This window comes from Limulus polyphemus, unplaced genomic scaffold (assembly GCF_000517525.1).
Source record: "Limulus polyphemus unplaced genomic scaffold, Limulus_polyphemus-2.1.2 Scaffold1734, whole genome shotgun sequence".
Classification (NCBI taxonomy): Eukaryota; Metazoa; Arthropoda; class Merostomata; order Xiphosura; family Limulidae; genus Limulus; species Limulus polyphemus.
In genome coordinates this window covers 51,799-64,002 of record NW_013667344.1, presented here as the reverse complement: position 1 = coordinate 64,002, position 12,204 = coordinate 51,799, and the positions used below count along the sequence as shown (strand labels likewise).

The window sequence follows — 12,204 nt, the reverse complement described above, 5'->3', positions numbered from 1 at the left end:
CTAACTACTAGTACTTACCTAACGTTACGTTAAGTAAACGTAACGGTACCGTAACTATACTATATATACTTACTACACACATATATATATATATATATATATATATATATATATATATATATAATATGATGTTCCCAGTCATTCTGTGCTTCTATAGATTAATGTGTTAATCACTGACAAACATTAAAATACACCCCTAACATCTTCATATTCAGAATTTACAAAACCGATAATTTTTATACAATACAACTGAGCTGGAATTTTTTTTTGCACATCTACATACAAGATATGAATTGAAACCCAATCTTGCTGACACTTACGTGTAATAAAAACAATATAACCATTATGCTTAAATATCACCCCTCTTTACATGCATTATAACGAACAAATTTACTAATTCCAATTAATTAATCAAACAACTTTGTGCTGTGCCAAGTTTATTATCAAACATGCACACAGTAGAAATCACACAGTGTATTTGTTGTATACAGTACCACTTCCTCACACCAAATTTTTCTTCAGAATACACACACACACACATATATATATATATATATATATATTTGTATGACTTGATGCACACACAATGAGAAAAGATTAGTATCTATACACCAGTGTAAGTGTTCATAATCAACATAACTTACACCCAACAAAGTTTTAACAATTTCCTTTACAGTTAAAAACATTATACATGTACCAGTGGAAATGTACTGTGATCAGCCAACTCTATGGTTTTAAACACCTTATTATATATAAACCATGATGATACAAAAGTGTTGCCATACGGAAACACAAACATGTTACCACTGACATATCTCTGGATTTTACAAATCTATTTTTTTTTTTCTATGTATGTGTCACTTTTAACTGTGTCAATTTTTTATGATTCACAACTGTAAATAAAGAAGCTACAGCTAAAACGTTTTTGTTTTCTTTGGTTAGACAGTAGTTGTGAACAAAAGCCAATTTTACAGGATACTCTCACAAATTAATTACTCTTGAAGCTGTGTGTGTTACTATTCATATAGGATAAACCTGAACTCTTCTCTCAAAACTGGTGACTTCACCTACTTTACAATACAGAGAGATGGTTGCTCCTTTTCCATAGTGTCTGTTTAAAATGAGCTGATTTACAGAACATAATATTTAACAACGTCAATTCATCTCACACTGGAAAAAGCAATGAATAACTGAATTAAAACCTCATTATGACTGTGAATTTTGTTTCATTTTACAACACACAAATAAAACTTTTCTAACATCAGCTACAGTTTAGTGCGTGCTTTTCATAAGCCATGAAAAAATTCCTGGATTTACAGAAGTCTTGTGAGGAAGGGTCACTGTGTACACAAATCATGGTTAATTATACTTTTTTTTCAAAAACAAAAACAAAACAAAGTAAAAGAAAGTAAACTAATTTAACATCTGTTTGAGTAGTTGTATTATTGGTGTTTGCTTCTGACAATCTGCATTTAACCTTCTTTCTAAAACACCATTAACAAATTTATTTTAACAGCAACCCCTATCTCTAAGAGTGTCTGAAATCAAATAAACTTTACAAAATAAACTTTCTATAACATACTCATTTAACAAGATCCTAAAAGTGATGAATCTGTAAAACAGATATATGATGTTCAAACAGAATAATAATAGGGTCTAACAATAAATACTTTTACAAATTATCTGCAAGAAAAAAATTCTGCCTGCAGATTCTTCATGTGATTTTATAATTATCTTATAGACATAAACTATAATAATGGCAAAACAACCAATTGTTTCTTAATACATAACCATATTTATAGTTTCGTAAAACTCCACATTAACATCCAACTTTGCATAAATATGGAAGTGAAAGTGAAGACATAATTAGCTGATGAGAAATACGGCTTTCTGTCTTTTTTTTTTTTGTTATATATTTAATACATGGAACACATACATCACAAACAGATACTATAATAAACAGCATACAACATGAGAATAATATTAACATTCTGTTCTTTTAGGTTAAGACACTCCCTTGGTGATCAAACACAAAAGTAAATAAACTGATGAAAACCATTCTTTGGAACTGTCAACTCTAAGGGTACAAATCTTCCATGAGTACAATGACAAAGACCTACACAACCCCAGAAATAGGTGGGGTCTTTTCTATGCTCCAGCTCAAGCTATATGTATCTGAGAAGAAAGTCAATAATACGTCTATTACATTCATATAGTATTATACACACCACAGTTCAAAAACATTTTTAAAACACAGGATAAAATGAAATCATTTTATGTTAGCAACATAACTTGGACTTCTTAAACACTTATTGAAATATGCTAAAAATAAGTTTTAAAAACTTCTATTTAATGAATGATGATCAAAAATTAAAGAATTAAGGAAGCCTTTACTAGATTTTTATTAATGTTTACAAGTTTTCACAACAGTCAACTCTCAGTGTTATCATGCAGGATGTCAATGATTATGAAAATTAAACATATACCTTAATGAATATAAAAAAATAATGCAGCATTCAAAAAATGTGTAAGCTTAACACAAACTTTTGATAAAAAAATCTTTAAAAAAAGTTCAAACCCCAAAATGGCATAATACAAAATATTTGTAATACCAAAAAAGCCAACAGAGTTACTGTAAAAAATATAAAAAAACAAATGACAGACTTTAATGTTCCTATACAGAACTTTAATAACCTAGCTTATATGTGTATGCATATATATATATATATATATATATATATATAACTTCATAACTAAACTCAGTTATTATATACATCTCTAGAAGCATTTCATTTCTTGTTATACTTCTCTTCAAACAAAGAACTAAGTCAGCATTATTCTACAGGTTTTTAAAACTAAGACCATATCCATACTTCAATCCATACTACACACTGCTACAACCATTGCAAATTAGTACTGTAACAGAGAACTTTAAAACCACAAAAAGGCCCACAAAATGTCTCCATGTAAACTATTTTAAGACCCAAAGATGTTCTTGTAGAAAAAAACGGGTATATGTACAGGTTTTGAAAGTTAAAGCTCAGTTTCACAAGTAATGTTCACCACTTCAAACATGACAAGAGATTTAAATGCAACTGTACATTTTTAAACTTGAATTTTTATTCCAATGTCATGTGTATGTAATTATACAGCAGACACAATATTATGACATATTTCTACCCTTAGTCAGGTTTTATCCTTCTACAAATCTTTAAACCCTAAATAAAGCCACTATTGAAGTTCCACTTGAGTGTATTCACATACAATAAACAAGTTTAGAACAAGATATTTTTTCTTATTAACACATATATGTGATGCTAAAACATGTATTTCTTCATGAAGCAAGGTATTATTTGAAAGATATAATAAAATGAATTTAATATATCTGTTTGTTAGTTGTATATTTCACTTATTGCAATAAAAAATAAACAACTGAAGGATACAATGTAGACTACTATCTAGTACAGGAATATGTATATATTTTTTAGGTTTAACAGTTTTGACTATATATTCAGTTAATTTCAAGAAATTTTACCTCAGTTTGTTGTTTTTGGAGGCAAAACAGGAAACTTTTATTTTGAAGTTAAGGCCTCAATCTGAATGATAAAAAAGGCCAAGAAAAACAATTCAACATACCATTCATAGTGCTCCAAACAGATCAATAGTATCAGATGATGGGGGCTTTGAGGAACTCTGCAAACTACCCACAGGCCGTTGGGGTTGAATTCCTCCAAACATCCCCACGGGCTGCTGTGGCTGAGTGACCCCCATTCCCATAGACATACTCATCCCAGTACCCATTCCCATACCAGGTGATACCATTGGAGGTCTCATTACTCCTCCTATCTGTAACAGACAGTAACAAACACAAATAACTATACACATATATAAAAATATCACAATCTTAAATAAAAATTAACAATGGCACATCCTCAGTAATTATGTTTGTTGTTGAATTTCAAGTAAAGTCATCTGTACTAGCCATCTCTAATTTTGAAGTGATAGAATAAAAGGAAAGTAGCTAGTCAAAATCAACCACCATCATATCTTGAGTTACTCTTTTAAGACCAAAACAGTAGGATTTGACCATAACTCTGATAATGCACCTACAGCTCCTAAGTGTAAAGATCAATTGTATTTATTTTTCTTTTAGTGATAATAGAATTCAAACCATAGACCTCTAGATCCAAAGTCCTACACATTAACCAACCAATAGGCCTTTCTCAGCCCTTTCAGTAAGTACAAATGACAATGAATAATTATAATATAAACTTGTTTTGTTTGTTATTTGAATTTCACACAAAGCTACATGAGGGCCATCTGCACTAGCCATCCCTAATTTACCAGTGTAGGGAAGGTATCTAGTCATCCCCACCCACCGCCAACTCTTGGGCTACTCTTTTACCAATGAACAGTGAGACTGGCCGTGACTTTATACCACCTCCACATCTGAAAGGGCGAGCATGTTTGGTTGGATGGGGAATCGAGCCCACGACCCTCAGATTGCGAGTCGAGCAACCTAATCACCTGGCCATGAATATAAACTGTTACTTGTTTTAAGCCTGGTCAGTGGTAACATGACACACACACACACAACCAATAAATCATTCCTTATTCTACACATTATAAATGTTATATAAGTTTTCACTTATGAGTCATTTCATCATTTTCTTCTTAAAGTTTTTTTTTATTATTCCTGAGATTTCCTGACTTAATTTATCTAAATGAACACTTCTGTAGCTATGATATATGGGAAATTCCAAAAATTATTTTAAAATGTATATCTACACTGATTTCCCCAAAAAATCACTTGTATCACTATAGAGTAGTGTGTTGTCTGTCAGTCAGTCAGTAGACACAAAAATAACATAGGGGATGCTTAACGTTGCAATTTGTACTATCATGATATCAGTAAAATGTGCACGTCAAGAATAATGAGAAGAATTATGCACCCTGTAGGCTAAAACACAGCATGACATATGAACTTCAATAACAAGAAATAAAAATATTTGTTGCTCTTAATTTTAGTTTTATTTACTCATGAAACAGAACACTTTCGAGGACACTGCCTCTAGTACAAAATTTTTATTATACACATTTTAAATCAACATAGATTTAGTTTGTTTTTCAGACCAAAACATAATTACATTAACTGAATTTTGTTTCATTTTTGTTCAGATGTGAAAAAATATATATAATGGTCAGTTCTAGGTATAAGGTAGATATCAAGTAGACAAACATCAGATAGAATAATTATTTCGCAAGAAAAAAAACAGTAAACATCATTCAATGGGAAAGTGTATTACAATCATTTCCAAAAAGTTTTTATTAATTTTTTTCTTTTTGTTGTTACTGTTGCTGTTGCATTGAGTATCGTCTCTCTAATCTAGACTTTACTACAGAGAGTTATGGACAAATTCTCATACACTTACCCCAAAGTTCTGCTGTGGAATGCCAGATTTAGGTTGCTGTGGGAAAGAGTTACCCATCATACCTGTTCCTCCACTTCCAAACTGCCCAGCACTACCCTATAATATCAATCTGTACTATTTACACTATTATTGTAAACCAGCACATACAGAATACAAATACAAATTGGTGTTTTTAGTATTCTCATCAGAAACTTACCAAGGAAAATGTTATAGTCAAATTTATTTTCAAGTTAAAAACTACATATGTATTACATTTTATGCTTTTGTGCAATTAGAAGGTTTTGCTAGTGCTTTTGGTTAACTATATTAAAAAATGCATACGTTTACACTCATACAATTTTTAACTTAAAAATTTGGATAATACACACCTTAGGGTACAGAAAAGCACTATCAAAATTAAGTGAAATGTATATTTTTTTTATAGTTGGCACATAAAGTATTAAAAGTTGTTTTAAGCACATTATTCATTTAGCTAAATCAAAACTGTTAAGTAAAATGTTATCATTTACATATGTTAAAAGCAGTGAAAATATTGAACAGACAGATAAACTGACAACCTGCCCACCTGATAGCATTTGTATTTGAAACCTATTTGGTACAAGTTTTCACTTAAGAAAAATAAAGTAACAATTATCCAAGTTTCACAAAAGAAGTGACATATGCCCAAAATTTGTTTCAAATCTATCTAAGCCAAACAGACTTAATTTTTGTAATAAATGTGAATCTTTGCACTAAGTTTTAAGTAACCCTGCCGACACATGTCTTCCTATGGTCACGGGTCAAAGGCCATGTCATCATGTTTGTGCACTCAAATTCAAAATTTAGTTGAACTATTTTTTTATGAATTTATGTCAATAAGTTTGGTATCAAATTGTAGAATATAATTCAAATTTTAGTAATATACATTAGTTAATTTCTTCATTTAAAAATAAATATTAAAAAAAAACTAAATATCAATTTTTGTGTGTCACATGGTATTTTGAATGCAGCATTGGTTCAAATTAGATGTTTGTGATATCCAAATACAAAAATCTATAGTTTGTTACGAATTAGATACTTAAATTACTGATAATGTTGTGAAGATACGCTTACTGTATTAAAAGTTATAACATGAAAACTATAACAAACACAAAATGGTTACAAGGTTGGTCCCTAGGACCAAGCCCATAGTGAGAGAGTTAAGCAAAACTTGGAAATGGAAAACCTAACAATTTATGACACCAAATTACATTCAAAATAAATATTAAAGATATAAAAATTGTTTAAAACATTCAAAATTAATGTTACAGAACATAAGATAATCTCAAACAAAGACACTAATGCTGTTTCCAAAAATCTTTCAACCCTTCCCTAAACTCACAAAAATAACTTACCATTGGTTGATAGCTGTGTTGAGGAGATCCCCAGCCTGTGTTGGCCGAGATCCCTGATGATGGACCAGCCCATCCACCACCACCACCAGTAACTGTACTAGCCACACTAGTTTTTGAGGATGGTTTTGGAGATCCCCATTGATGGCCTCCAAACCTACAAATTACAATAGCCAGTAGTCAGCTTTCAAACAGATAGATTAATCCTTTTTTACATGAGAAACATTATTAAGACAGGCATTTAAATGTTCTAAACAACAAAAACAAAAAAAAACTTTTTATTACTAATACTTAAAAACTGGGCTACATGATTTCAAAAAGATATTGTTCTTAAAACTTTCTATATTAAAAGACAATATAATCAAACTTAGGACACACACACACACAAAGCAAAAGATCGTGCAGAATTTTGTTTTTCTTCATCCAATATACTTCCATTAAAAAACTGCACAAATTTTTCAGTGTTCAAAGAGATGATTCAATACAACAAACCAAAATTACTTCAAGTTTAATTTTATTGATCATTAAGTTATCTTATCAAACCATAAAAATGTTGTTCAATGTAACTCAGTGAATAAGAAAATCTTTGTCCTTAAGCAGGACCTAACAGTTTTTTAACTCTATCAACTGATAAAGATAATTAACCAACTCACTTCTGTTGTTTACCAGGGCCACTAATATCCAGATTCTGGGCAAGACTAGCTAAACTAGAATCCAGATCTCCCTTTACAATTCCTTTAGAAGGTGGCTGTGTTCTTTTTGTGTCTGGAACTGTTGATTGTGGGATCTTAGCTCCACCAGCCACAGGCTGTGGCTGAAGTACATCTCCAAAAAGGTCAAAACCTTGATAAAATATACCAATTAAACATGATACATCACTATAATACCCTAAAATATTTTCAAAATACTCATCTGGTGTATTCAGAAGTCAATTTCATTTATTTTTTACCTTCCAGACCATAACCATTTCCCTTAAATAAAGAATGATAAAAAATCATACTTTACTAACAGTTTTTGAATTACATGAACATATTTTACAAGTTATTATTTAGTATTTTCTAACTAAAATGGAAATTTATAAAATTTATGCTTTTACATAAGAAATAATGCATCCTAAAATACAGAGAATGAACCAAATAGCTTTACCAACTTATATAAGCATATTATTTTTTTTTAGATAAAAAAAGTTATTATATATATACATTTAATGTTTTAGATTAAATTTAAAGAATTGTTACTATATAATAACCATTCAAAATGAGAACAAATTCCAAGAGAGAGAATTAAACAATTCCCAGGGAGAGAAAACAATACACATTACCAGAAAAACAAAGTATTAAAAAATAATGTTGAAATCTTCTATACAATTTTTTAAAAACATAATAATATATTAACTAACAATTTCAAGTGCCATCTATTTATTGCAGTATTTCTTTAAAAACATAATAATATACTAGTGCAATATCTTTAGCAATATCGTTTGTTAAACTTGCAAACAAATTATCTTAATGTATTTATGTCTGTTTTAAAACAGTTACATTCTTAACACAAAAGAATACACAATGTTATCCACATAAAACTTGCAAATTAATGTTTTTCTATATGCTCGACTAAAACCAAAAACGTAAATGGCGTACAAAAAACATGCAAAACAATTGGTGTTATCACACAAACATTAACAAAAGTGGTGCTAGCATAAAATAAGGATGCAAAAATGTAAAACACATGCAAACCTGGAATTCAAATTGTATGAACTACAGCCTTGACAAGAAACAGACAGCAACAACAAACCAAACACAAATTAAGAAAATAAACTTAACATAATTCAAACTTTGTCAAATCAATGTCACCTGATGCTACAGACCCTCCTCCTGTAACAGATTTAGCTGGAGAACTCAGTCCTGAGGGTGGGGTAGGTGAAGCATGAGCTCCAACTAATCCAGGAGAATCCAAACGCGGCATGGAAGAGCTGAGTGGGGATCCAATAACAGGACTGGCTCCTACTGGTGAAGCAGACTGGGCTGATGGTCTAGAACCTCCAAAGAAAGGAGATGACAGACCAGGAGTTGAAGATGGAGGAGCTGCAGAGGGTTTATTCATGACCTTTTGGATGGTAAAATTCAGATCATCAAGTGCTGAAGATTTTGATGACTCTTGAAACAGAGAGGAAGTAACTGGCACAGCATGAAGAGGTGGCTGGCTATGAAGATCCAAATTGGAAACTCCACCACCTGTACTAGAAGGTATATCCCAACTTCCAAATGGAGAAGGAGGTGGAGCTGTTGGTGCTGGAGTGGTAGTTGGTGTTGTATCCATGATGGGAGGAGGCTGTGAGGTTGTTTCTCCAAATCCAAAATCGGCATCATCCATGCTAAATAGGTCAGCTTTCTGCTCTGACCGATAAGGTACTTTTGTAGCTGCCATGGTAGCAGGAAGCGAGGAAGAGGGTTCAAAGGAAGATCCAAATGGATTTACATCTGGAGCTGGAGAAGGCCCACTAGGTTTAGTGCTGTCTCCCCAAACCATGTCTGCTGACATATCAGCTTCTGGTGCAGCACATTCTTCTAAATGGTCAACTTGTTCACCAAATGCTGGTTCAGGTGGATGAGATAAAATAGGAGTAGTACCTGCTCCTTTCATTAATTCTGCTGTTGGAGAAGGAGATGCTGATCTTCCATAAATATCTGCAACAGGCAACATTAGCCCACCACCCTTTGTACTGTGTTCAGGTGAGGCTATAGTTAAAGGATAGCACAGATGGGTATAATACTGGAAGTCTTAACAACAAAATTTTAATTAGTAAATATTAAAAAGCTGTGTTTGATATCTATAGAAACTGAACAAACTAAAATTGACACATATCATTTACAAATTTATCAATATCATGTATCAATATATTATTTATATTAACAGTATTACAAACAGGAAATCATTAGTATACTATTAGAATAAAACATTTTGTATTATTACAAAGCATGCATCACATGCAGAAAGGTATCTATGCACATTTAGAATAAAATGCTGCTGTAAATTCTGTGAGTTGATACTAGCAGTATCACAAGAATGAAATTATTAGACGAGAATCAGCATAAAAATCAGTGGTAATTTTCATCAGAGAGGATTACATGTCAGGTGGTTAATCATTCCTAACAGTGTTTTAATAGAATGATTCATTTTCTACTTCAGGTACGTGAGTATTTACCTAGAATCAATTATTCATCACACAGTCGTTGTTAAAATAATGTAAAATATAAACTTTCATCAGCAATAAGTACCTGAAAACAAACTCTAGGAAAATAAATGCTATAAAACTCATAATGACATTAGTATAAAAAATGCTTGACTTCTTGCTTTCTGACTAGGTTGCAAGTAAAACCAAAAATGTTTTCCATAATTCAATAACAACCAAAACAGTCTTAGATACATATTTATTTTAAACTTGTCCCAGAGGTTTAACCCTTAATATCTTTCTTCTAGAAATGAAACTTCATTCAGTAAATTACATTTTCATAGTATTTTCTAAAATTCTTAGATGTTATAATATTCTGATATCAATAATATTACAAAAAATTGTATTGAACCTAGAACCACATGTATTAAGTACTATTTGAGTGGTTCATGTTCATTGAGTAAACCTAAGTAAAATTCTAGTGTTATCAATGACAAAAGATCTCTTCTGCAAGTCCTAACTGCTTCAAAAACTGTTGCAGTTGGTTGATTACAAGATGCTCTTAAACCAGTTACTGAGCTGGCATAATTATATCTTAACTAAGATATAATAATCCCTTGGGAAAGATACTACATCAAGTAAATTGCTTCTATGTTCTTCTCATGTGTAAATCCTGATAGTACATTTTTTTTTTTATTTGCATAAGAAATAGTCACAATTAAACAATGGTTAAGTGTGGGTGGTACATGTCAAAAAAATAAAAATATTCAAAGAACAAATTAATGATTTAATTGTAATATATAAATGAAAACAAGGACATATATACATACAAAAGACTATTACACTTGCTAATAAAAAATATTAGAAACTAGCCATGACTCACAAAACATTTTTGGTACTTCTCATGCTCTTCGCTTGAATTTTTCTTATTCTATCATTTTCACATATGGCATTTAAGCTACACTTTCTTGAAGGCATTATGTGTTAGAACAATAAATCCTGGTGTATTTGAAAAAATTTTGCACAGTCACACAAACAAACTCATGTGGACATAACTTTATTTAATAAAACTATATGTAATGTAAACAATAGGGTACAGTAATGGCAATTACAATAGTGCAAAGAGTGTGAAGAAGTTATGAACATTCAGTTTACGACAGTTTTATGAGATGAAACAAAGAAACTCCTAAAAACAAAAAATAAAATCCATACTAAAGAAAAAGGTAGCTAAAAGATGTTGATAGCAGTCTATGAAATGAACCATAGCTAAATTATTGCAAAGTAAATTAAATATAAAGTTGTAATGAAGGCAAGCTACCCAAATATGCAGAAACAACTGAATGTGTGTTCACAAAGTGATAACCATATACATATTTTAGGCCTAAATAAGTTGAGAAAGCCCATAGCAATTGCATTTAGTGTAATGTTAATTTTTTATAGGAAATTACATGCAGTACGTGATGGTTAAGTGTTAGTTGTGTGAAATACTATGCAAATAAAACTAATGTTGAAATCAAAGCCAGTCATTACGTGGTTACAATGACATTGTGTCACTATGTACCATGCTTGTTGCATTGAAAAGTTTGACTAAGCAAAACAAAAGTAAGGTGATTCTGAATGGTAAAGCCAATATGCAATCCAGACTCCTTGGACAAAGGCCTTTCTAATGATGAGATTTGTAGGATTTGATCAAGAAATTTGTGAGAAACGTTCCATACAGACAAACACAAGCGTATTATTTATACAAATGCTTAAATGAATTTTCAGCACTTTAAGAATAATTTACAATGAACTGTAATGACTCTTACCATAATCCTATAAGATAAATTGATGACATTAAAGATCTTGTATCAAGATCAATATCACTTATTATGATATATAATGCATGTTTGTCAAGAGGGCAAAAACAATCCTCAAGTTTTTCAAGTTCAACTTTTGGAATTACATAGCTTTTTTACACTCCACTTGAGTATAAGAAAATTATTTAACAACTTTACACAAGATATTTCAAAATGTTACGCAGAAGTGTAAATAACCAACCTTTACGCATTTCAACTTTTCAGCTAAAAGTCGTTTCCCTTAAAATAATGTGAGCTGTGTGAGTGCATCATTGTATCTGTAGGCAGATTTTGTTAAACAAGACTGATGTCTGTTGGTTTACTTTCTTCTTAGAATTCTTCTCAAGAAGTCGATAAGCCGTCTTAACGTTGTTAGAACAATGGGTAAAAGTTGT

The 12,204-nt window shown here is 31.1% G+C and overlaps 1 protein-coding gene across 3 annotated transcripts in view; it reads right to left on the bottom strand.

The window, feature by feature from the left end:
* Positions 1–847: 847 nt before the first annotated feature.
* LOC106464751 (phosphatidylinositol-binding clathrin assembly protein-like) overlaps positions 848–12,204 on the bottom strand; it is a 59,698-nt gene continuing 48,341 nt past the window's right edge. The window contains exons 15-20 of one of the 3 annotated variants that reach the window (XM_022392545.1): positions 8,653–9,537; positions 7,456–7,645; positions 6,806–6,959; positions 5,433–5,528; positions 3,637–3,846; positions 848–2,175 (exon numbers count right to left, since the gene is read on the bottom strand). In XM_022392545.1, the coding sequence (XP_022248253.1) occupies positions 3,640–3,846; positions 5,433–5,528; positions 6,806–6,959; positions 7,456–7,645; positions 8,653–9,537 (1,532 nt within the window). In that variant the 3' untranslated portion in view covers positions 848–2,175; positions 3,637–3,639. Of the gene's footprint in view, positions 2,176–3,636; positions 3,847–5,432; positions 5,529–6,805; positions 6,960–7,455; positions 7,646–8,652; positions 9,538–12,204 lie in introns of those variants that run through there. The other 2 variants (XM_022392546.1, XM_022392547.1) reach the window with 2 other exon arrangements.